This window comes from Homalodisca vitripennis, chromosome 1, assembly GCF_021130785.1.
Source record: "Homalodisca vitripennis isolate AUS2020 chromosome 1, UT_GWSS_2.1, whole genome shotgun sequence".
In the NCBI taxonomy this organism is placed as follows: domain Eukaryota; kingdom Metazoa; phylum Arthropoda; class Insecta; order Hemiptera; family Cicadellidae; genus Homalodisca; species Homalodisca vitripennis.
In genome coordinates, this window is record NC_060207.1 from 84,316,021 (window position 1) to 84,338,119 (window position 22,099).

Genomic DNA, 22,099 nt, shown 5'->3' on the forward strand with positions numbered 1-22,099 from the left:
ACAACTCTGTGAGGAAACTCCGCAAGAAGGTGAAATACTCGATGAAACAACACAACCTTTGCCTGAGCTTGAAGGATTGTTGCCAGAAAGTATTGAAGACATGCCTGAAGAAATAACCGTAACTGATGTAGTGGTAATTACCCCAGAGACAAAAGATAAAATAAAAAGAACTCAAAAACGAGTAGTGAAAAAGAAGAAGGAAGGGAAGCAAGAAACGTCAACAGAAAAGAAGGAAATGGTGGTTGATATTGAGGTATTGAAAATATTAAAACCATATGAAAGTGAAGTAATCTTTGAGGATGTATCGGATATTCCCCATGAAACGACAGACGTTTTACCTATGAAAGTGGAAAGCAGCCAACTACCCGAATTGACTGAGGTAGAAACGATCACAACTGTCAAAAAAGAACAAGGCAAAAGAAAGGTAATAAGGAAGAAAATTGTCAAGAAAACTAAAGGTGGTAAAGAAGATATCCAATACATCGATGAGAAGCCTGTGATTCTGGAGGAAGGTATTGAACCATTTCCTGAGTTGGAGAATGTATTACCCGAAAAGATTGAAGATATGCCTGAAGAGGTAACTGTTACTGACACTGTAGTAATCACACCGGAAAAGAAAGATCGTGTGAAAAAGGCACAAAAACGTGTGATAAAGAAAAAGAAAGATGGCAAGCAGGAGGTTTCCACCGAAGAAGAGGAAACGATATTGGATCGTGAGTCGCTAAGTTCAGTGAAACCAGAGGAAGAAGGAGTGACATTTGAAGAAGTAATTGACATGCCAACTGAAAAAGAGTATTTGCCTGTAAAAGCAACAGTCAGGGACATACCTGAAGTGACAACCGTTGAAACAACAACGGTCGTTACTAAAGTGGGTGATAAGAAGAGAGTTTCTAAGAAGAGAGTAATCAAGAAAGTAAAGGACGGTAAAGAGAACATACAACTCTGTGAGGAAACTCCGCAAGAAGGTGAAATACTCGATGAAACAACACAACCTTTGCCTGAGCTTGAAGGATTGTTGCCAGAAAGTATTGAAGACATGCCTGAAGAAATAACCGTAACTGATGTAGTGGTAATTACCCCAGAGACAAAAGATAAAATAAAAAGAACTCAAAAACGAGTAGTGAAAAAGAAGAAGGAAGGGAAGCAAGAAACGTCAACAGAAAAGAAGGAAATGGTGGTTGATATTGAGGTATTGAAAATATTAAAACCATATGAAAGTGAAGTAATCTTTGAGGATGTATCGGATATTCCCCATGAAACGACAGACGTTTTACCTATGAAAGTGGAAAGCAGCCAACTACCCGAATTGACTGAGGTAGAAACGATCACAACTGTCAAAAAAGAACAAGGCAAAAGAAAGGTAATAAGGAAGAAAATTGTCAAGAAAACTAAAGGTGGTAAAGAAGATATCCAATACATCGATGAGAAGCCTGTGATTCTGGAGGAAGGTATTGAACCATTTCCTGAGTTGGAGAATGTATTACCCGAAAAGATTGAAGATATGCCTGAAGAGGTAACTGTTACTGACACTGTAGTAATCACACCGGAAAAGAAAGATCGTGTGAAAAAGGCACAAAAACGTGTGATAAAGAAAAAGAAAGATGGCAAGCAGGAGGTTTCCACCGAAGAAGAGGAAACGATATTGGATCGTGAGTCGCTAAGTTCAGTGAAACCAGAGGAAGAAGGAGTGACATTTGAAGAAGTAATTGACATGCCAACTGAAAAAGAGTATTTGCCTGTAAAAGCAACAGTCAGGGACATACCTGAAGTGACAACCGTTGAAACAACAACGGTCGTTACTAAAGTGGGTGATAAGAAGAGAGTTTCTAAGAAGAGAGTAATCAAGAAAGTAAAGGACGGTAAAGAGAACATACAACTCTGTGAGGAAACTCCGCAAGAAGGTGAAATACTCGATGAAACAACACAACCTTTGCCTGAGCTTGAAGGATTGTTGCCAGAAAGTATTGAAGACATGCCTGAAGAAATAACCGTAACTGATGTAGTGGTAATTACCCCAGAGACAAAAGATAAAATAAAAAGAACTCAAAAACGAGTAGTGAAAAAGAAGAAGGAAGGGAAGCAAGAAACGTCAACAGAAAAGAAGGAAATGGTGGTTGATATTGAGGTATTGAAAATATTAAAACCATATGAAAGTGAAGTAATCTTTGAGGATGTATCGGATATTCCCCATGAAACGACAGACGTTTTACCTATGAAAGTGGAAAGCAGCCAACTACCCGAATTGACTGAGGTAGAAACGATCACAACTGTCAAAAAAGAACAAGGCAAAAGAAAGGTAATAAGGAAGAAAATTGTCAAGAAAACTAAAGGTGGTAAAGAAGATATCCAATACATCGATGAGAAGCCTGTGATTCTGGAGGAAGGTATTGAACCATTTCCTGAGTTGGAGAATGTATTACCCGAAAAGATTGAAGATATGCCTGAAGAGGTAACTGTTACTGACACTGTAGTAATCACACCGGAAAAGAAAGATCGTGTGAAAAAGGCACAAAAACGTGTGATAAAGAAAAAGAAAGATGGCAAGCAGGAGGTTTCCACCGAAGAAGAGGAAACGATATTGGATCGTGAGTCGCTAAGTTCAGTGAAACCAGAGGAAGAAGGAGTGACATTTGAAGAAGTAATTGACATGCCAACTGAAAAAGAGTATTTGCCTGTAAAAGCAACAGTCAGGGACATACCTGAAGTGACAACCGTTGAAACAACAACGGTCGTTACTAAAGTGGGTGATAAGAAGAGAGTTTCTAAGAAGAGAGTAATCAAGAAAGTAAAGGACGGTAAAGAGAACATACAACTCTGTGAGGAAACTCCGCAAGAAGGTGAAATACTCGATGAAACAACACAACCTTTGCCTGAGCTTGAAGGATTGTTGCCAGAAAGTATTGAAGACATGCCTGAAGAAATAACCGTAACTGATGTAGTGGTAATTACCCCAGAGACAAAAGATAAAATAAAAAGAACTCAAAAACGAGTAGTGAAAAAGAAGAAGGAAGGGAAGCAAGAAACGTCAACAGAAAAGAAGGAAGTGGTGGTTGATATTGAGGTATTGAAAATATTAAAACCATATGAAAGTGAAGTAATCTTTGAGGATGTATCGGATATTCCCCATGAAACGACAGACGTTTTACCTATGAAAGTGGAAAGCAGCCAACTACCCGAATTGACTGAGGTAGAAACGATCACAACTGTCAAAAAAGAACAAGGCAAAAGAAAGGTAATAAGGAAGAAAATTGTCAAGAAAACTAAAGGTGGTAAAGAAGATATCCAATACATCGATGAGAAGCCTGTGATTCTGGAGGAAGGTATTGAACCATTTCCTGAGTTGGAGAATGTATTACCCGAAAAGATTGAAGATATGCCTGAAGAGGTAACTGTTACTGACACTGTAGTAATCACACCGGAAAAGAAAGATCGTGTGAAAAAGGCACAAAAACGTGTGATAAAGAAAAAGAAAGATGGCAAGCAGGAGGTTTCCACCGAAGAAGAGGAAACGATATTGGATCGTGAGTCGCTAAGTTCAGTGAAACCAGAGGAAGAAGGAGTGACATTTGAAGAAGTAATTGACATGCCAACTGAAAAAGAGTATTTGCCTGTAAAAGCAACAGTCAGGGACATACCTGAAGTGACAACCGTTGAAACAACAACGGTCGTTACTAAAGTGGGTGATAAGAAGAGAGTTTCTAAGAAGAGAGTAATCAAGAAAGTAAAGGACGGTAAAGAGAACATACAACTCTGTGAGGAAACTCCGCAAGAAGGTGAAATACTCGATGAAACAACACAACCTTTGCCTGAGCTTGAAGGATTGTTGCCAGAAAGTATTGAAGACATGCCTGAAGAAGTAACCGTAACTGATATAGTGGTAATTACCCCAGAGACAAAAGATAAAATAAAAAGAACTCAAAAACGAGTAGTGAAAAAGAAGAAGGAAGGGAAGCAAGAAACGTCAACAGAAAAGAAGGAAATGGTGGTTGATATTGAGGTACTACAAGTGTTGAAACCACTTGAAACTGATATAATATTGTTTAACGATTTTTCTGAAACTAACAGAAGTTTAAATGAGGATAGCTTGACTATGGAAAAGGGTATTGAATCTTTGAATACTATGTCTGACTCTAAGTTTATGGATAGAGGAAGTAGTATTGATGACAACGTCATTTGTCTGGTGCCCTATGAAGATGTTTACTTTAACGAACTCGGTAAGACCTTTATAATGTTTCAAAACATTATTAGCTTATGTATGTGTAGTTTTTTTCTTCATAATGTTGTACATTTTTTTCTTTTGAATGGACTGTGAGTTGAGACTTATTTAAATAAACAATCACGATTACGCTACTTAAATATATATATATATGTATATGTATATAATTTTCTTGTGCCGAGCTATGTTTTGTGATAGTAAAACTTTTTGATTATTTATTCAATTGTTTAAACATGAATATTAAAGTACTAGAAACCTAAAGGTTTTATTACCTGTGTTAGTATTAAATGTAGTTTGGGATTAAAATTACTTTTTTACTTATTTTACAATTTCTCTAAAAATCTCACACTTTATAAATTTAACTATCTGATCTCTTCAATAAAAATTTGAGCATGATGAAATATGTTTAATAGTTTAACAAAGTTTGTACAGACAATGTTCAGCTCCTAATATAAATACTTTTTTTAACTAGAAGATAGTAAACTGGAACAGCATATTTTTAGTTTATTTGTCAGTAAATTTACTTCTTTGGAATGATTACATTTTCTAAGGATGCTATTATATGAACACATTATTTCTCCTGATTTCTTTATTTATTTCCTATGCAAACAAGTATAACTTCAAAGGAGACAAACTTACAGAACAAATCATTATACCTTACCCCCTAATATTTATGCCAAAAGTAGATAAAGAAGTAACAAAAAATTGTTATGCTTGTTTTGTTGTTAAAAATGGTAATCATTTTTAAACATTTAATGACATATTGCACAAATTCCATTGGGGAATTATATAAAAGTACAATGTTTGTAATAATGGACCGTTAGGCTATTAAGAATATTTTTATTTTGTATATTAAACTCTGGTATGAAAGTCTTTAAACTCAAAATTTTAACATAATTTATCATATTCTCATTCATTAGATATACATACTCAGGCTCTGCATTAGTACATTGAGTTCTAGTAGACTTTGACAATGGACTGAATTACACTTAAAAATTATGTAGATTTACCAGATCACTTTGTATTATTATTCATTTTCTTTCTGATTTTTCCTTCTTATTATGTTCCATAATATTTTAACACACCTGTTGCTCATGGAGATATTAAGATCTAATATGAAGAGGAGATAATAAAGAATAGTGTATGAAGTTTTAGCTTTATCTGCAACTAGGCAAGGATTTTCCTAATTTTTTGGTGATCAAAAATTTCTGTACATAAAGAAAGCTCTCTTTGTTTGTTTTTCTACGTTGATTGATATTGTATTTTATACAGCTATTTAGCTGTTTCTAATAGAAAAGGGCCAGAAACTGTTTATGAATCTTTTGTGGTATAATATAAGGAAAAAGAAAAATATTTCTTAAATGGTATAACAAATTGTAGCTATAGAGTACAGTATTGTAGTTTTGAAAGTTCAATAGAAAGTTTATTTTTATATTGATTATTCTTAGGAAATTCTATTCATGCATAACTTTTACGATAGGTTATTGCAATAACGAAACAGAAAAGCATTTTATTGGTTATTTGGAATGCAATTATGTTAAATAGTCTAGGTTGATATATTAAAGTACGGTACAAAAATTGATATTTCTATTCTACAAATGGAATTTTATAACTTTAAACCTAAATAAAAGTTAGGAATATAAGAACACAGTGTTAAAGATCCAAAAGAAAGTGATCACAATAGTAAATTTATGTGTAAAATTTGTTTCCAAAAGTCAAACACAAAACAACAAAATTAAGAAATTAATGTAAATAGAAACAACAACAAAAAGTTCAACTCAACAAAGAATGTGAAATGTCCATACACGTATGGTTGAACAATAGCTTTATTTGTTCTTTGTTAAGGACTTAAACTTTTATAGTATTTAGTTTTAGATGTTTTTTGTGTATACCATATTTTGATACTAGCCTCTAATAGAGAACTAACTTTCAAGTTTATCAATTTTCATACATGATTAAAGTATATTGTAGTTTTTAAGATCATATAACACCAAATGACATATTGCATCCTTTTGTCACATGTAACAAATATACTTCAATATACCGCTATCATTAAAAATCATAATACAGTATGTAATAAAAACTAAAATAATGTAATATTTGCTATGTAATAAACATAGCAAAACATCTATTAAGTCGTCCTTTCAAAATTCCACACATTGTAATAACATATAAAATCTCTAAAAACTAGAATACTTCAAAGATATATAACGTATATGCAGCTCTCTTTTTTCAAATAAATTATTATATCTCTGGTATTATATGAAATATACTTTAGGTAAAATTATAGTTTAATTACAAGCCATAAAATATGACATTACACTTTACATAAAACTCATAATTATAAATATATGTATTAGGAAAATTAAAATTTTGTGTGTTTTCAGGACAAATAGAAGAATTACACACACCCAAACACAGAGCTACTGAAGTCACTGAAGAAACACATACGCACAGAGTAACTGAATTAAAGGTAGACATACTAACACTACATACATCCCAGGAAAAAACAGGTAAGAAATCAGATGACATTTCAACACCAATAATGATAAAAGAAGTTAAACACATCACACAAGAAACAATGGAAATCCCAGTAACAAACAGGAATATTACCCATGAAACAAATACAGAACATTCAATAATTGAAACAAAAACAATTATTACTAAAGAAGGAGAAAAGAAAAGAGTAAAGAAACAGAAAGTAGTAAAGAAAATAAAAGATGGCAAAGAAGATATTCAAGTATTTGAAGAAACACCAGAAGAAGGTATTCTTTTGGATGAAGGAAGCCAAGTGTTACCAGAAATCACTGAGGTTGTGCCAGAAAGAGTAGATGAAATGCCAGACCAAGTTGTCATAACTGATGTTGTAGTTATTGCTCCTGAAGACACAAAAGTGAAGAAAACGCATAAACGGGTGATACAGAAGGTAAAGGATGGCAAAGAAGAAGTATCAACTCAACAGTCTTCAGAAGTGACTGATAAGAAAATGAAGAGGAAAGTGAAAAAGAAGGAAATACCTTCAGAGGAGGAAGTAACATTTGAAGAAGTGTCACCTATCGAACCAATAGAACATGTCATACCATTGGTCTCTAAGGAAGATGACCTGGCTGAGCATACAACCATCGAGACAAAAACCATAATATCAAAAGAAGGGGAAAAGAAAAGAGTAAAGAAACAGAAAGTCGTAAGGAAAATTAAAGATGGCAAAGAAGATATTCAAGTATTTGAAGAAACACCAGAAGAAGGTATTCTTTTGGATGAAGGAAGCCAAGTGTTACCAGAAATCACTGAGGTTGTGCCAGAAAGAGTAGATGAAATGCCAGACCAAGTTGTCATAACTGATGTTGTAGTTATTGCTCCTGAAGATACAAAAGTGAAGAAAACGCATAAACGGGTGATACAGAAGGTAAAGGATGGCAAAGAAGAAGTATCAACTCAACAGTCTACAGAAGTGACTGATAAGAAAGTGAAGAGGAAAGTGAAAAAGAAGGAAATACCTTCAGAGGAGGAAGTAACATTTGAAGAAGTGTCACCTATCGAACCAATAGAACATGTCATACCATTGGTCTCTAAGGAAGATGACTTGGCTGAGCATACAACCATCGAGACAAAAACAATAATATCAAAAGAAGGGGAAAAGAAAAGAGTAAAGAAACAGAAAGTCGTAAGGAAAATAAAAGATGGCAAAGAAGATATTCAAGTATTTGAAGAAACACCAGAAGAAGGTATTCTTTTGGATGAAGGAAGCCAAGTGTTACCAGAAATCACTGAGGTTGTGCCAGAAAGAGTAGATGAAATGCCAGACCAAGTTGTCATAACTGATGTTGTAGTTATTGCTCCTGAAGACACAAAAGTGAAGAAAACGCATAAACGGGTGATACAGAAGGTAAAGGATGGCAAAGAAGAAGTATCAACTCAACAGTCTACAGAAGTGACTGATAAGAAAGTGAAGAGGAAAGTGAAAAAGAAGGAAATACCTTCAGAGGAGGAAGTAACATTTGAAGAAGTGTCACCTATCGAACCAATAGAACATGTCATACCATTGGTCTCTAAGGAAGATGACTTGGCTGAGCATACAACCATCGAGACAAAAACAATAATATCAAAAGAAGGGGAAAAGAAAAGAGTAAAGAAACAGAAAGTCGTAAGGAAAATTAAAGATGGCAAAGAAGATATTCAAGTATTTGAAGAAACACCAGAAGAAGGTATTCTTTTGGATGAAGGAAGCCAAGTGTTACCAGAAATCACTGAGGTTGTGCCAGAAAGAGTAGATGAAATGCCAGACCAAGTTGTCATAACTGATGTTGTAGTTATTGCTCCTGAAGACACAAAAGTGAAGAAAACGCATAAACGGGTGATACAGAAGGTAAAGGATGGCAAAGATGAAGTATCAACTCAACAGTCTACAGAAGTGACTGATAAGAAAGTGAAGAGGAAAGTGAAAAAGAAGGAAATACCTTCAGAGGAGGAAGTAACATTTGAAGAAGTGTCACCTATCGAACCAATAGAACATGTCATACCATTGGTCTCTAAGGAAGAAGACTTGGCTGAGCATACAACCATCGAGACAAAAACAATAATATCAAAAGAAGGGGAAAAGAAAAGAGTAAAGAAACAGAAAGTCGTAAGGAAAATAAAAGATGGCAAAGAAGATATTCAAGTATTTGAAGAAACACCAGAAGAAGGTATTCTTTTGGATGAAGGAAGCCAAGTGTTACCAGAAATCACTGAGGTTGTGCCAGAAAGAGTAGATGAAATGCCAGACCAAGTTGTCATAACTGATGTTGTAGTTATTGTTCCTGAAGATACAAAAGTGAAGAAAACGCATAAACGGGTGATACAGAAGGTAAAGGATGGCAAAGAAGAAGTATCAACTCAACAGTCTACAGAAGTGACTGATAAGAAAGTGAAGAGGAAAGTGAAAAAGAAGGAAATACCTTCAGAGGAAGAAGTAACATTTGAAGAAGTGTCACCTATCGAACCAATAGAACATGTCATACCATTGGTCTCTAAGGAAGATGACTTGGCTGAGCATACAACCATCGAGACAAAAACAATAATATCAAAAGAAGGGGAAAAGAAAAGAGTAAAGAAACAGAAAGTCGTAAGGAAAATAAAAGATGGCAAAGAAGATATTCAAGTATTTGAAGAAACACCAGAAGAAGGTATTCTTTTGGATGAAGGAAGCCAAGTGTTACCAGAAATCACTGAGGTTGTGCCAGAAAGAGTAGATGAAATGCCAGACCAAGTTGTCATAACTGATGTTGTAGTTATTGCTCCTGAAGACACAAAAGTGAAGAAAACGCATAAACGGGTGATACAGAAGGTAAAGGATGGCAAAGAAGAAGTATCAACTCAACAGTCTACAGAAGTGACTGATAAGAAAGTGAAGAGGAAAGTGAAAAAGAAGGAAATACCTTCAGAGGAAGAAGTAACATTTGAAGAAGTGTCACCTATCGAACCAATAGAACATGTCATACCATTGGTCTCTAAGGAAGATGACTTGGCTGAGCATACAACCATCGAGACAAAAACAATAATATCAAAAGAAGGGGAAAAGAAAAGAGTAAAGAAACAGAAAGTCGTAAGGAAAATAAAAGATGGCAAAGAAGATATTCAAGTATTTGAAGAAACACCAGAAGAAGGTATTCTTTTGGATGAAGGAAGCCAAGTGTTACCAGAAATCACTGAGGTTGTGCCAGAAAGAGTAGATGAAATGCCAGACCAAGTTGTCATAACTGATGTTGTAGTTATTGCTCCTGAAGACACAAAAGTGAAGAAAACGCATAAACGGGTGATACAGAAGGTAAAGGATGGCAAAGAAGAAGTATCAACTCAACAGTCTACAGAAGTGACTGATAAGAAAGTGAAGAGGAAAGTGAAAAAGAAGGAAATACCTTCAGAGGAAGAAGTAACATTTGAAGAAGTGTCACCTATCGAACCAATAGAACATGTCATACCATTGGTCTCTAAGGAAGATGACTTGGCTGAGCATACAACCATCGAGACAAAAACAATAATATCAAAAGAAGGGGAAAAGAAAAGAGTAAAGAAACAGAAAGTCGTAAGGAAAATAAAAGATGGCAAAGAAGATATTCAAGTATTTGAAGAAACACCAGAAGAAGGTATTCTTTTGGATGAAGGAAGCCAAGTGTTACCAGAAATCACTGAGGTTGTGCCAGAAAGAGTAGATGAAATGCCAGACCAAGTTGTCATAACTGATGTTGTAGTTATTGCTCCTGAAGACACAAAAGTGAAGAAAACGCATAAACGGGTGATACAGAAGGTAAAGGATGGCAAAGAAGAAGTATCAACTCAACAGTCTACAGAAGTGACTGATAAGAAAGTGAAGAGGAAAGTGAAAAAGAAGGAAATACCTTCAGAGGAAGAAGTAACATTTGAAGAAGTGTCACCTATCGAACCAATAGAACATGTCATACCATTGGTCTCTAAGGAAGATGACTTGGCTGAGCATACAACCATCGAGACAAAAACAATAATATCAAAAGAAGGGGAAAAGAAAAGAGTAAAGAAACAGAAAGTCGTAAGGAAAATTAAAGATGGCAAAGAAGATATTCAAGTATTTGAAGAAACACCAGAAGAAGGTATTCTTTTGGATGAAGGAAGCCAAGTGTTACCAGAAATCACTGAGGTTGTGCCAGAAAGAGTAGATGAAATGCCAGACCAAGTTGTCATAACTGATGTTGTAGTTATTGCTCCTGAAGACACAAAAGTGAAGAAAACGCATAAACGGGTGATACAGAAGGTAAAGGATGGCAAAGAAGAAGTATCAACTCAACAGTCTACAGAAGTGACTGATAAGAAAGTGAAGAGGAAAGTGAAAAAGAAGGAAATACCTTCAGAGGAAGAAGTAACATTTGAAGAAGTGTCACCTATCGAACCAATAGAACATGTCATACCATTGGTCTCTAAGGAAGATGACTTGGCTGAGCATACAACCATCGAGACAAAAACAATAATATCAAAAGAAGGGGAAAAGAAAAGAGTAAAGAAACAGAAAGTCGTAAGGAAAATAAAAGATGGCAAAGAAGATATTCAAGTATTTGAAGAAACACCAGAAGAAGGTATTCTTTTGGATGAAGGAAGCCAAGTGTTACCAGAAATCACTGAGGTTGTGCCAGAAAGAGTAGATGAAATGCCAGACCAAGTTGTCATAACTGATGTTGTAGTTATTGCTCCTGAAGACACAAAAGTGAAGAAAACGCATAAACGGGTGATACAGAAGGTAAAGGATGGCAAAGAAGAAGTATCAACTCAACAGTCTACAGAAGTGACTGATAAGAAAGTGAAGAGGAAAGTGAAAAAGAAGGAAATACCTTCAGAGGAGGAAGTAACATTTGAAGAAGTGTCACCTATCGAACCAATAGAACATGTCATACCATTGGTCTCTAAGGAAGATGACTTGGCTGAGCATACAACCATCGAGACAAAAACAATAATATCAAAAGAAGGGGAAAAGAAAAGAGTAAAGAAACAGAAAGTCGTAAGGAAAATAAAAGATGGCAAAGAAGATATTCAAGTATTTGAAGAAACACCAGAAGAAGGTATTCTTTTGGATGAAGGAAGCCAAGTGTTACCAGAAATCACTGAGGTTGTGCCAGAAAGAGTAGATGAAATGCCAGACCAAGTTGTCATAACTGATGTTGTAGTTATTGCTCCTGAAGACACAAAAGTGAAGAAAACGCATAAACGGGTGATACAGAAGGTAAAGGATGGCAAAGAAGAAGTATCAACTCAACAGTCTACAGAAGTGACTGATAAGAAAGTGAAGAGGAAAGTGAAAAAGAAGGAAATACCTTCAGAGGAGGAAGTAACATTTGAAGAAGTGTCACCTATCGAACCAATAGAACATGTCATACCATTGGTCTCTAAGGAAGATGACTTGGCTGAGCATACAACCATCGAGACAAAAACAATAATATCAAAAGAAGGGGAAAAGAAAAGAGTAAAGAAACAGAAAGTCGTAAGGAAAATAAAAGATGGCAAAGAAGATATTCAAGTATTTGAAGAAACACCAGAAGAAGGTATTCTTTTGGATGAAGGAAGCCAAGTGTTACCAGAAATCACTGAGGTTGTGCCAGAAAGAGTAGATGAAATGCCAGACCAAGTTGTCATAACTGATGTTGTAGTTATTGCTCCTGAAGACACAAAAGTGAAGAAAACGCATAAACGGGTGATACAGAAGGTAAAGGATGGCAAAGAAGAAGTATCAACTCAACAGTCTACAGAAGTGACTGATAAGAAAGTGAAGAGGAAAGTGAAAAAGAAGGAAATACCTTCAGAGGAGGAAGTAACATTTGAAGAAGTGTCACCTATCGAACCAATAGAACATGTCATACCATTGGTCTCTAAGGAAGATGACTTGGCTGAGCATACAACTATCGAGACAAAAACAATAATATCAAAAGAAGGGGAAAAGAAAAGAGTAAAGAAACAGAAAGTCGTAAGGAAAATAAAAGATGGCAAAGAAGATATTCAAGTATTTGAAGAAACACCAGAAGAAGGTATTCTTTTGGATGAAGGAAGCCAAGTGTTACCAGAAATCACTGAGGTTGTGCCAGAAAGAGTAGATGAAATGCCAGACCAAGTTGTCATAACTGATGTTGTAGTTATTGCTCCTGAAGACACAAAAGTGAAGAAAACGCATAAACGGGTGATACAGAAGGTAAAGGATGGCAAAGAAGAAGTATCAACTCAACAGTCTACAGAAGTGACTGATAAGAAAGTGAAGAGGAAAGTGAAAAAGAAGGAAATACCTTCAGAGGAGGAAGTAACATTTGAAGAAGTGTCACCTATCGAACCAATAGAACATGTCATACCATTGGTCTCTAAGGAAGATGACTTGGCTGAGCATACAACTATCGAGACAAAAACAATAATATCAAAAGAAGGGGAAAAGAAAAGAGTAAAGAAACAGAAAGTTGTAAGGAAAATAAAAGATGGCAAAGAAGATATTCAAGTATTTGAAGAAACACCAGAAGAAGGTATTCTTTTGGATGAAGGAAGCCAAGTGTTACCAGAAATCACTGAGGTTGTGCCAGAAAGACTAGATGAAATGCCACACCAAGTTGTTATAACTGATGTTGTTGTTATTGCGCCTGAAGACACAAAAGTGAAGAAAACGCATAAACGGATGATACAGAAGGTAAAGGGTGGGAAGGAAGAAATATTAACTCAGCAATATAATTTTACTAAAAATAAACTTGAACTTATAGAAATTAAACCAAAAATGGTTGAAATCAAAGATTTAAGCCCCCAATTTGCTTCAATAAAATTGAGAAAACCACATTTAAAAAAAGAGAATGTTATGAAATCAACAAGTGAGTTACCAAAGATTTTACTTAAAAGTTTATTAAGAAGAGTACCCTACCCTCCCACATTACAGTTGTTAAAGATAACAGAATTACATACAGTTACTTCAAATGGAATACTCTCGAGAAACTACGAAGAAGCTGTAAAAATAAAAAAGAAAAAAATTAAGAAAGTAAAACTTCCAGAAGATGAGAAAGTAGAATTGGAAGTATATGTTCCTCTTATAAACCAAGACAAATTAATACCAAAAGAAAAAACTAAAGTTCTGAATTTGAAAAAAGAAAAAATTGAAATCAAAGAAGTAAAACCTCTCAAATTAAAAATAGAAGAAAACATTGTGGGACCTCCACAGTTTGCAGCAATTAAATTAAAGAAGACTTTAGTTGCAGAAAAGAAAGTAATAAAACCTGCTACACAGTTACCAAAAGTACTACTAAAAAGTTTAATTAAAAGAATTCCTTACCCACCTGAAATGCATTATTTGACTATAACAGAGATAAATGTTGTTGTAGACAATGGCATTTTGTCAAGGAATTATGAAGAGGCAATGAAAATAAAGAAAAAGAAAATAAAGAAGGTGAAACTTCCAGATATAGAAAAAGCTGAGTTGGAAGAGTATGTTCCATTTACAACAGACAAAGAAGAAATTCCTAAGAAGCCAGATGAAGTTATAGAAAAAGCTAAACCTGTGCCAGAAGTAAAGGAAGACCAGCCTGAGGAAAGTATTTCAATAAAGATTGGTAAAGGAAAAATCCCTGAAAAAGATGAACTTGTGGATAATGTTAAATTGAAAAAAGTGCCACCAAAACCAGCTGATGAAGAAGAGGTACCAGTGGATAAAACCAAGAAAATAAAACCACATACTGAGAAACCAAAAGTAGAAGATGAAGGTACTACCATTAAAATGACTCCAATAAAGCCGTACGATTCAAGTAAGCCGGAAGAGTTTGATGAGCTGAAACAAACAGCTGAAGAAGAAAAACCAACTGAAAAAGTACCGGAAATTAAATTAAAGAAACCTAAAAAGGTTTTGGATAAGCCTGAACCTGTGGTTGAAGAAAAGAAATTGATTTTAGGAAAACCAAAAGAACAACCGGAAGAAAAAGAGGATGATGTATCATTTAAATACAAACAAGGTGAACTTCCTAAGCCAGAGCCAGAAGAAATCAAATTAAAGCCTTTCATGAAAGAAAAACCAGAAGAGGAAAAGATTGATAAAGAGCTATCACTTGAAAAACCAGAATTTCCTGAATCTCAATCAGTTATTGAAGAAGTTAAATCAAAAGAGTTCAAAACTAAAGATAAACCTAAGAAGAAGATAAAAAAGAAAATACCAGATGAAGAAATGCCTGAGGAACAAGTCCCATTGGGTGAAGCACCAACTGAACCATTGAAGCCAGAAGTAACAGATGTCACTGATGAAATCGTTCCTAAACCAACTGAATTAGGAAAAAAGAAGGAAGAAAAAGAAAAACCTAAACTAATGAAGATAGAACGTCTTGAACAGAAAGCTACAAAACTTAAAGTAGAGGAAGTGAAACCTGAAGAATTGTTCTCTACAGTAAAACTAAGGAAATCTTCGGTAGGTCCAAAGAAAGAGATTAAACCAACTGAAGTAAAGAAAATCTTATTAAAAAGTTTAATAAAAAGAATTCCATTTCCTCCACAGGAACATATTCCAGTAATAACTGTTTTGGAAAAGGTTGAACTTCATAGAGGTATTTTATCTCGAAATTATGAAGAAGCAAAGAAAGTAAAGAAACCTAAATCAAGGAAGGTGAAACTTTCTGAACCAGAGAAAACTGAGTTGGAAAAATATGAACCTGGGCCGGAATATGTGAAACCTAAAGAAGACAATGATTTAGTTGCAGTTTTGAAACCTAAAGATAAAATAGGTGATATTGAAGTACCTGAAGAGGAAATTAAACTTAAAATCGGTAAAGGAAAAATACCTGAAGAAGATATTCAAGACGAAACAGTAAAACTAAAAAAGATTCCAGAAAAAACTAAAGAAAAACCTGTTGATGTTACATTGGTTAAGGAAACGCAACCAGCAGAGGATGAAGTACCAGTAAAAGAAGTTACTGATAAAGAGTTAAAACTAGAACCATTGGCAGACTTGGAAATTCCTAAACCTTCACGAGACATTGAATTGCCCTCAAAATCCGAACCAGAAGAAGTCAAAGAGAAACCCAGGAAGGTATCAAAGAAACAAAAAGATAAAAAAATGAAGGAAGAAGATGTTTTAGCAGAAAAAGTAATTGGTTTAGGTAAACCTGAAAAACAACAATCCGAGTTTGAAGAGCCTGCATTCATTGTTGAATTTCCCGAAGATGGTATTCCCAATACCGATAATATTGAATTCTCTAGCATACACACTTTAGATGATTTATCTAGTTTACCAACTAACATTTCACAAACAGATGTAGGGGTTGTTTTAGAAGCTGAAGATACAAATTATGTGATTATAACGGAAACCAATATCACTTTTGATGAGGATTTGAATAGAACAGTTTCAAGAAAGAAAACTGTCAAAGGGTATGAGAATGGAAGGGAGACAATTGATATCATTCATGACTTTCCCTCAAGTGATATACTTGTGGAGGACGTTAGTGATTTTGATGATACAAATGTTTTTCCAAGTGAAATAAAATTAGTGGAAATTGAAACAGTCTACACAGATAGTGAAGGGAACAAAAAGATTAAACGTAAAGTTTTGAAGAAAAAAGTCATAAATGGAAAAGAAGAGACAATTATTACAAATGAGATTCCGGAAGAAACAATATCAGTTGAGCCTTTTCTTCATACTGAGTCACCTATTGAAATTGCAAATCTAACAGAGGTTTCAGATCATAGTTTACCCATAATTGACAAACATAATATTCACTCTGATGAAGATTTAACTCCTGTTGATAAAGGTTCTCTTTTGATGGATATTTTGAGAAAGGTTCCTTTGTCATTAAAACCTATTACACCTTCCAAAACTAAAACCTCAAAAAAGAAAAATAAGTCCAGTACAACCATATCAGAACCAACATTTCCATTCAAACAGTCTGATGATTTACCACAAGAACATGTACCACAAGAAGGTAAAACAAACCTAATTACACCAATTGTAACCCAATCTGTTTTAGAGCCTCTTGAAACAACTAAGGTAGTTGATCAAAATGAAACCGTGACAAAGGTAAGTGTTTTAGATACAGATAAAATAGAAAAGCATGGCCAGCTTTTATGTGGTGATATGGCTGATGTTAACTCTAACACAATCCCAGAAAATGTACTTGACACATCATTGAAACCACACAGTGAATTTGAGATTCAGATACCAAGACAAGATGATATCACGCATTTACATAAAAAAATTCATAAATCAGAACAATTAAATGAGTCACCTATGAATGAACTTAACAAAACACAAAATGATGACGTGCCTTTGTCAATTAATACATATCCTATTCAACAACAGGAACATACAATTTCAAAAGACAATGACAAAGAAATCCAAGAAGCTGCTCCAAACAAACAAACCACAAGTGAACCTTTTACATCACAATCAGAATTACCTGATAATAAATCAAACTCTTTTACAGGTCTTAAAGAATCAACTAAGCCATCAAAGCCAAGCACCTTAGTGCAACCTTCAACAATAGAATCTACTGAGGAGGAGATACAATCAATTCCATCAATCACTCCAAAAGAGAAGAAAGCGCAAGTACAAGAAGTATTGGGGGATGTAAGTGAAGTAACAATAACAAGCCAAGAAATACATGAAGCACCAAAGAAAAGAGGTAAGAAAACTAAAATATTACCAACAGAAGAAAAAGAAGTCAAAGAAGAAGAAACAAAGATTGAATCAGAAGAAGATGTAAATAAAAAGAAAGTGAAGAAAACAAAGAAAGAAAAAGAAGTGGAGGACATATTAAATGTTGAAGATCGAAATAAACCACTTGCTCCTGAAAAACTCAAACTTAAAAAAGAAAAAATAGAAGTTAAAGAAATTAAGCCTCAAAAAATCAAAATTGAAGACAAGAAGGATGAAACACCGCTGTTTGCATCAATTAAGTTAAAAAAGACTTCAGTTGCAGAAAAGAAAGACATAAAACCTGCTGTACAATTACCAAAAGTACTACTAAAAAGTTTAATTAAAAGAATTCCTTACCCACCTGAAATGCATTATTTGACTATAACAGAGATAAATGTTGTTGTAGACAATGGCATTTTGTCAAGGAATTATGAAGAGGCAATGAAAATAAAGAAAAAGAAAATAAAGAAGGTGAAACTTCCAGATATAGAAAAAGCTGAGTTGGAAGAGTATGTTCCATTTACAACAGACAAAGAAGAAATTCCTAAGAAGCCAGATGAAGTTATAGAAAAAGCTAAACCTGTGCCAGAAGTAAAGGAAGACCAGCCTGAGGAAAGTATTTCAATAAAGATTGGTAAAGGAAAAATCCCTGAAAAAGATGAACTTGTGGATAATGTTAAATTGAAAAAAGTGCCACCAAAACCAGCTGATGAAGAAGAGGTACCAGTGGATAAAACCAAGAAAATAAAACCACATACTGAGAAACCAAAAGTAGAAGATGAAGGTACTACCATTAAAATGACTCCAATAAAGCCGTACGATTCAAGTAAGCCGGAAGAGTTTGATGAGCTGAAACAAACAGCTGAAGAAGAAAAACCAACTGAAAAAGTACCGGAAATTAAATTAAAGAAACCTAAAAAGGTTTTGGATAAGCCTGAACCTGTGGTTGAAGAAAAGAAATTGATTTTAGGAAAACCAAAAGAACAACCGGAAGAAAAAGAGGATGATGTATCATTTAAATACAAACAAGGTGAACTTCCTAAGCCAGAGCCAGAAGAAATCAAATTAAAGCCTTTCATGAAAGAAAAACCAGAAGAGGAAAAGATTGATAAAGAGCTATCACTTGAAAAACCAGAATTTCCTGAATCTCAATCAGTTATTGAAGAAGTTAAATCAAAAGAGTTCAAAACTAAAGATAAACCTAAGAAGAAGATAAAAAAGAAAATACCAGATGAAGAAATGCCTGAGGAACAAGTCCCATTGGGTGAAGCACCAACTGAACCATTGAAGCCAGAAGTAACAGATGTCACTGATGAAATCGTTCCTAAACCAACTGAATTAGGAAAAAAGAAGGAAGAAAAAGAAAAACCTAAACTAATGAAGATAGAACGTCTTGAACAGAAAGCTACAAAACTTAAAGTAGAGGAAGTGAAACCTGAAGAATTGTTCTCTACAGTAAAGCTAAGGAAATCTTCGGTAGGTCCAAAGAAAGAGATTAAACCAACTGAAGTAAAGAAAATCTTATTAAAAAGTTTAATAAAAAGAATTCCATTTCCTCCACAGGAACATATTCCAGTAATAACTGTTTTGGAAAAGGTTGAACTTGACAGAGGTATTCTATCTCGAAATTATGAAGAAGCAAAGAAAGTAAAGAAACCTAAACCAAGGAAGGTGAAACTTTCTGAACCAGAGAAAACTGAGTTAGAAAAATATGAGCCTGGGCCGGAATATGTGAAACCTAAAGAAGACAATGATTTAGTTGCAGTTTTGAAACCAAAAGAGAAAATAGGTGATATGGAAGTACATGAAGAGGAAATTAAACTTAAAATCGGTAAAGGAAAAATACCTGAGGAAGATATTCAAGAAGAAACAGTAAAACTAAAAAAGATTCCAGAAAAAACTAAAGAAGAACCTGTTGATGTTACATTGGTTAAGGAAACACAACCAGCAGAGGATGAAGTACCAGTAAAAGAAGTTTCTGATCAAGAGTTAAAACTAGAACCATTGGCAGACTTGGAAATTCCTAAACCTTCACGAGATATTGAATCACCCTCAAAATCCGAACCAGAAGTCAAAGAGAAACCCAGGAAGGTATCAAAGAAACAAAAAGATAAAAAAATGAAGGAAGAAGATGTTCCAGCGGAAAAAGTAATTAGTTTAGGTAAACCCATAGAACAACCACTACCTGAAGAGGAATCCATTATATTAAAAAAGCCTAAGCAAACAGAACCAGTAGAGATCACTGATGAAAAGGTGAATTTAAAACTACGTGATAAGATAGCTTCTACAGATGAAGTTTCAAGTGAACAGATTACCATTAAGAAAAAGAAGAGTCTGAAACCAACTGAGGAAGTGAGTCAAGAGGTAACAATTAATAAAAAATTGCCTGTTGAAGAAGCTGATGTCCAGACTACAATAGTCAAGAAAAAAGTTAAGGCTCAAATTGATGACGAAGTTGCTGAAGAATACACAATTAAAAAATCTGTGGAAATGCCAGAAGAAGAGTTGGAAGATGTTATTCAAGAAGTTGCTATCAAGAAGAAGAAACCATTAAAAGTTAGTAATGAAGAGGTATCAGAAGAAGTCATAATAAAACCAAAGAAAAAACCAAGCCTAAATGTTGAAGAGGACGTTACAGAGGAGATGGTTATAAAAAAGAAACCGATCAAAAAACCATATGTAGTTGACGAATCAAGTGAAGAAATCACTATTAAAAAGGAACTATCTTATAGTGTTGGGGAAGAAAGTGTTGCTGAAGAGTTTATCGTACGAAAAGATAAACCAATTGTAAAGGAGCAAGAAGAAATATCTGAGGAGTTTGTAATTAAGCCAAAAAGGCCAAGTATCATTCCACAAGTAACGGATGATGTTGAAGAAGAACTGGTAATAAAGAAAAAACCAAAACCAAAACCTCAATTCTATGAGGAAGCAGCTGAAGAACTTACAATCACTCAAGAAGCTCCCACTCCTATAGAAAAACCTTTGATTGAAGACACTGAGAGGATGGTTGTGGTTTTGAAAAAATCTGAAAAACCTGTAGAAGAAGCAGAACAAATTACAATTACTCCTCGTAGGAGATCTTCTGTACGAAAGCTGTCGATTGAAGAACATCCAGAAGAAAAAATCACATTAAAACAAAGGAGACCATCAGAAGATGTGGTTGAAGAAGAAGTTGTTACTGATGTAACTTTTAAACCCAAAATAACAAAGCCTAAAGAGGAAATAGAACAAGAATTTAAAATCTCTCTGCAAACATATGAGGAAGAAGATATCTCAATGTCAGGTAAGGTTAGATTACCTCGTAAAAAGAAAATTCAGCCTGTGTCAGATGAAGCAAGTGCAGAAATAACAATTCAGAAGGAAGTAGAAATAGAGCAAAGTCAAGATATCAATTTCCCTCTTCGTGGAAAGCCTTCTGTTTCAGCTTATAATATTGAAGACATGGAACAAGAAGTTCAACTGGGCCTTCGCCAACAGCAGCATAGAGCTAGTATTGTTTATGAAGAAGAAACATTAGACATCAAAGTGAAGAGGAAGCCTTCAAAACCAACCATTCCAGCCTTCAATCAAGGTAACCAAAACATAAGATTTATTAACATGCTGAACACTTGCAACTGGTCTTGCTGGGCAACTAACAAGCTGAATGCTTTCTAATGCTATCATGTATAGTATTTGACAGTTATAATTAAATATTTTAAATTAATGCCTCAATTGTTTTATTTCCTTTGTCAGATATTGCCAAGTGAGTTGTATGTTTGTTTTGTTTTGCAATCATTGCTTTATAGTTAAATAGAATCAATCACAAAGAGGTTTTATATATTTATTAGATATGAACAAGTAAAAACCATAGCCTATAAGTAGTTTAGAGTATCCATATGGCTTTGAAATAAGCAATTTATAGATAATTGAAGCAAAGTGAAGCTAAGAAGAAAAGCGACACTAACAATCATTGGGAAAATCTGAAACTAATAATGAATCACGATGAGGTTCAGAAACAATGTAGTAGATCGATACCATACAGCCAAAGCAATATCAAAACAAAAGAATTCCAGTTAATTAAACAGTACATTACAGAGGTCTCAGAAAACAAGTTGGGATTTATTTGAAGATAAATGCTAATATCTCTACATTCCGGTAAAATGAACAGAAAAAGTAATCAGTTGGTTTTATTGCTTCTTGATTGAGTTATTTTCCATTATCTATGTTTTTGCTTGTTTGAAATTACTATAGTAATATATTCAAAAGAATTTTGTTGTCGGATGATGTAGTTGTACAAGTAAATAATTACCACTAGGTGATCTGGTTCCTTGATAGCTATTTACTACTAAAAAATCATAACACCAGTAACCTGCTCATCACTTGAGTTGTAATCAATTATCTGATCACAGATGCTGATACAGTAATTGTTGTTCTCCACCATCAGGTTAATGGTTAATACCATTGAATATAAATAAGCGCTAAAACGATATTTCCGGAACGTCAGTTAAGTTATTAATTAATTGATATTAATAAAAAAGTTAGTTGACTGAATGAAATAGTTCTCAAATGAAATAAAAATAACTAACATTCTTCATTTAGCTTGTTTTTTACAGTTGAATTATATGTTTTATATAGATCAAGATAATATTGTATATGTGAGGAATTATCTTAGATGTTCAATTATCAAACTGTTCTACTTAAGACATTATTATTGTTACACTGTTATATTATTCCATGTATATATTTTAAAATGCGCTGCTTATGCTACC

At 34.3% G+C, this 22,099-nt stretch overlaps 1 protein-coding gene across 1 annotated transcript in view; it reads left to right on the forward strand.

Moving 5' to 3' along the window:
• LOC124365929 (titin-like) overlaps positions 1-22,099 on the forward strand; it is a 256,928-nt gene that overhangs the window by 184,797 nt on the left and 50,032 nt on the right. The window contains 1 exon segment of the mRNA XM_046822067.1: positions 6,604-20,922. Within this exon segment, the coding sequence (XP_046678023.1) occupies positions 6,604-20,922 (14,319 nt within the window).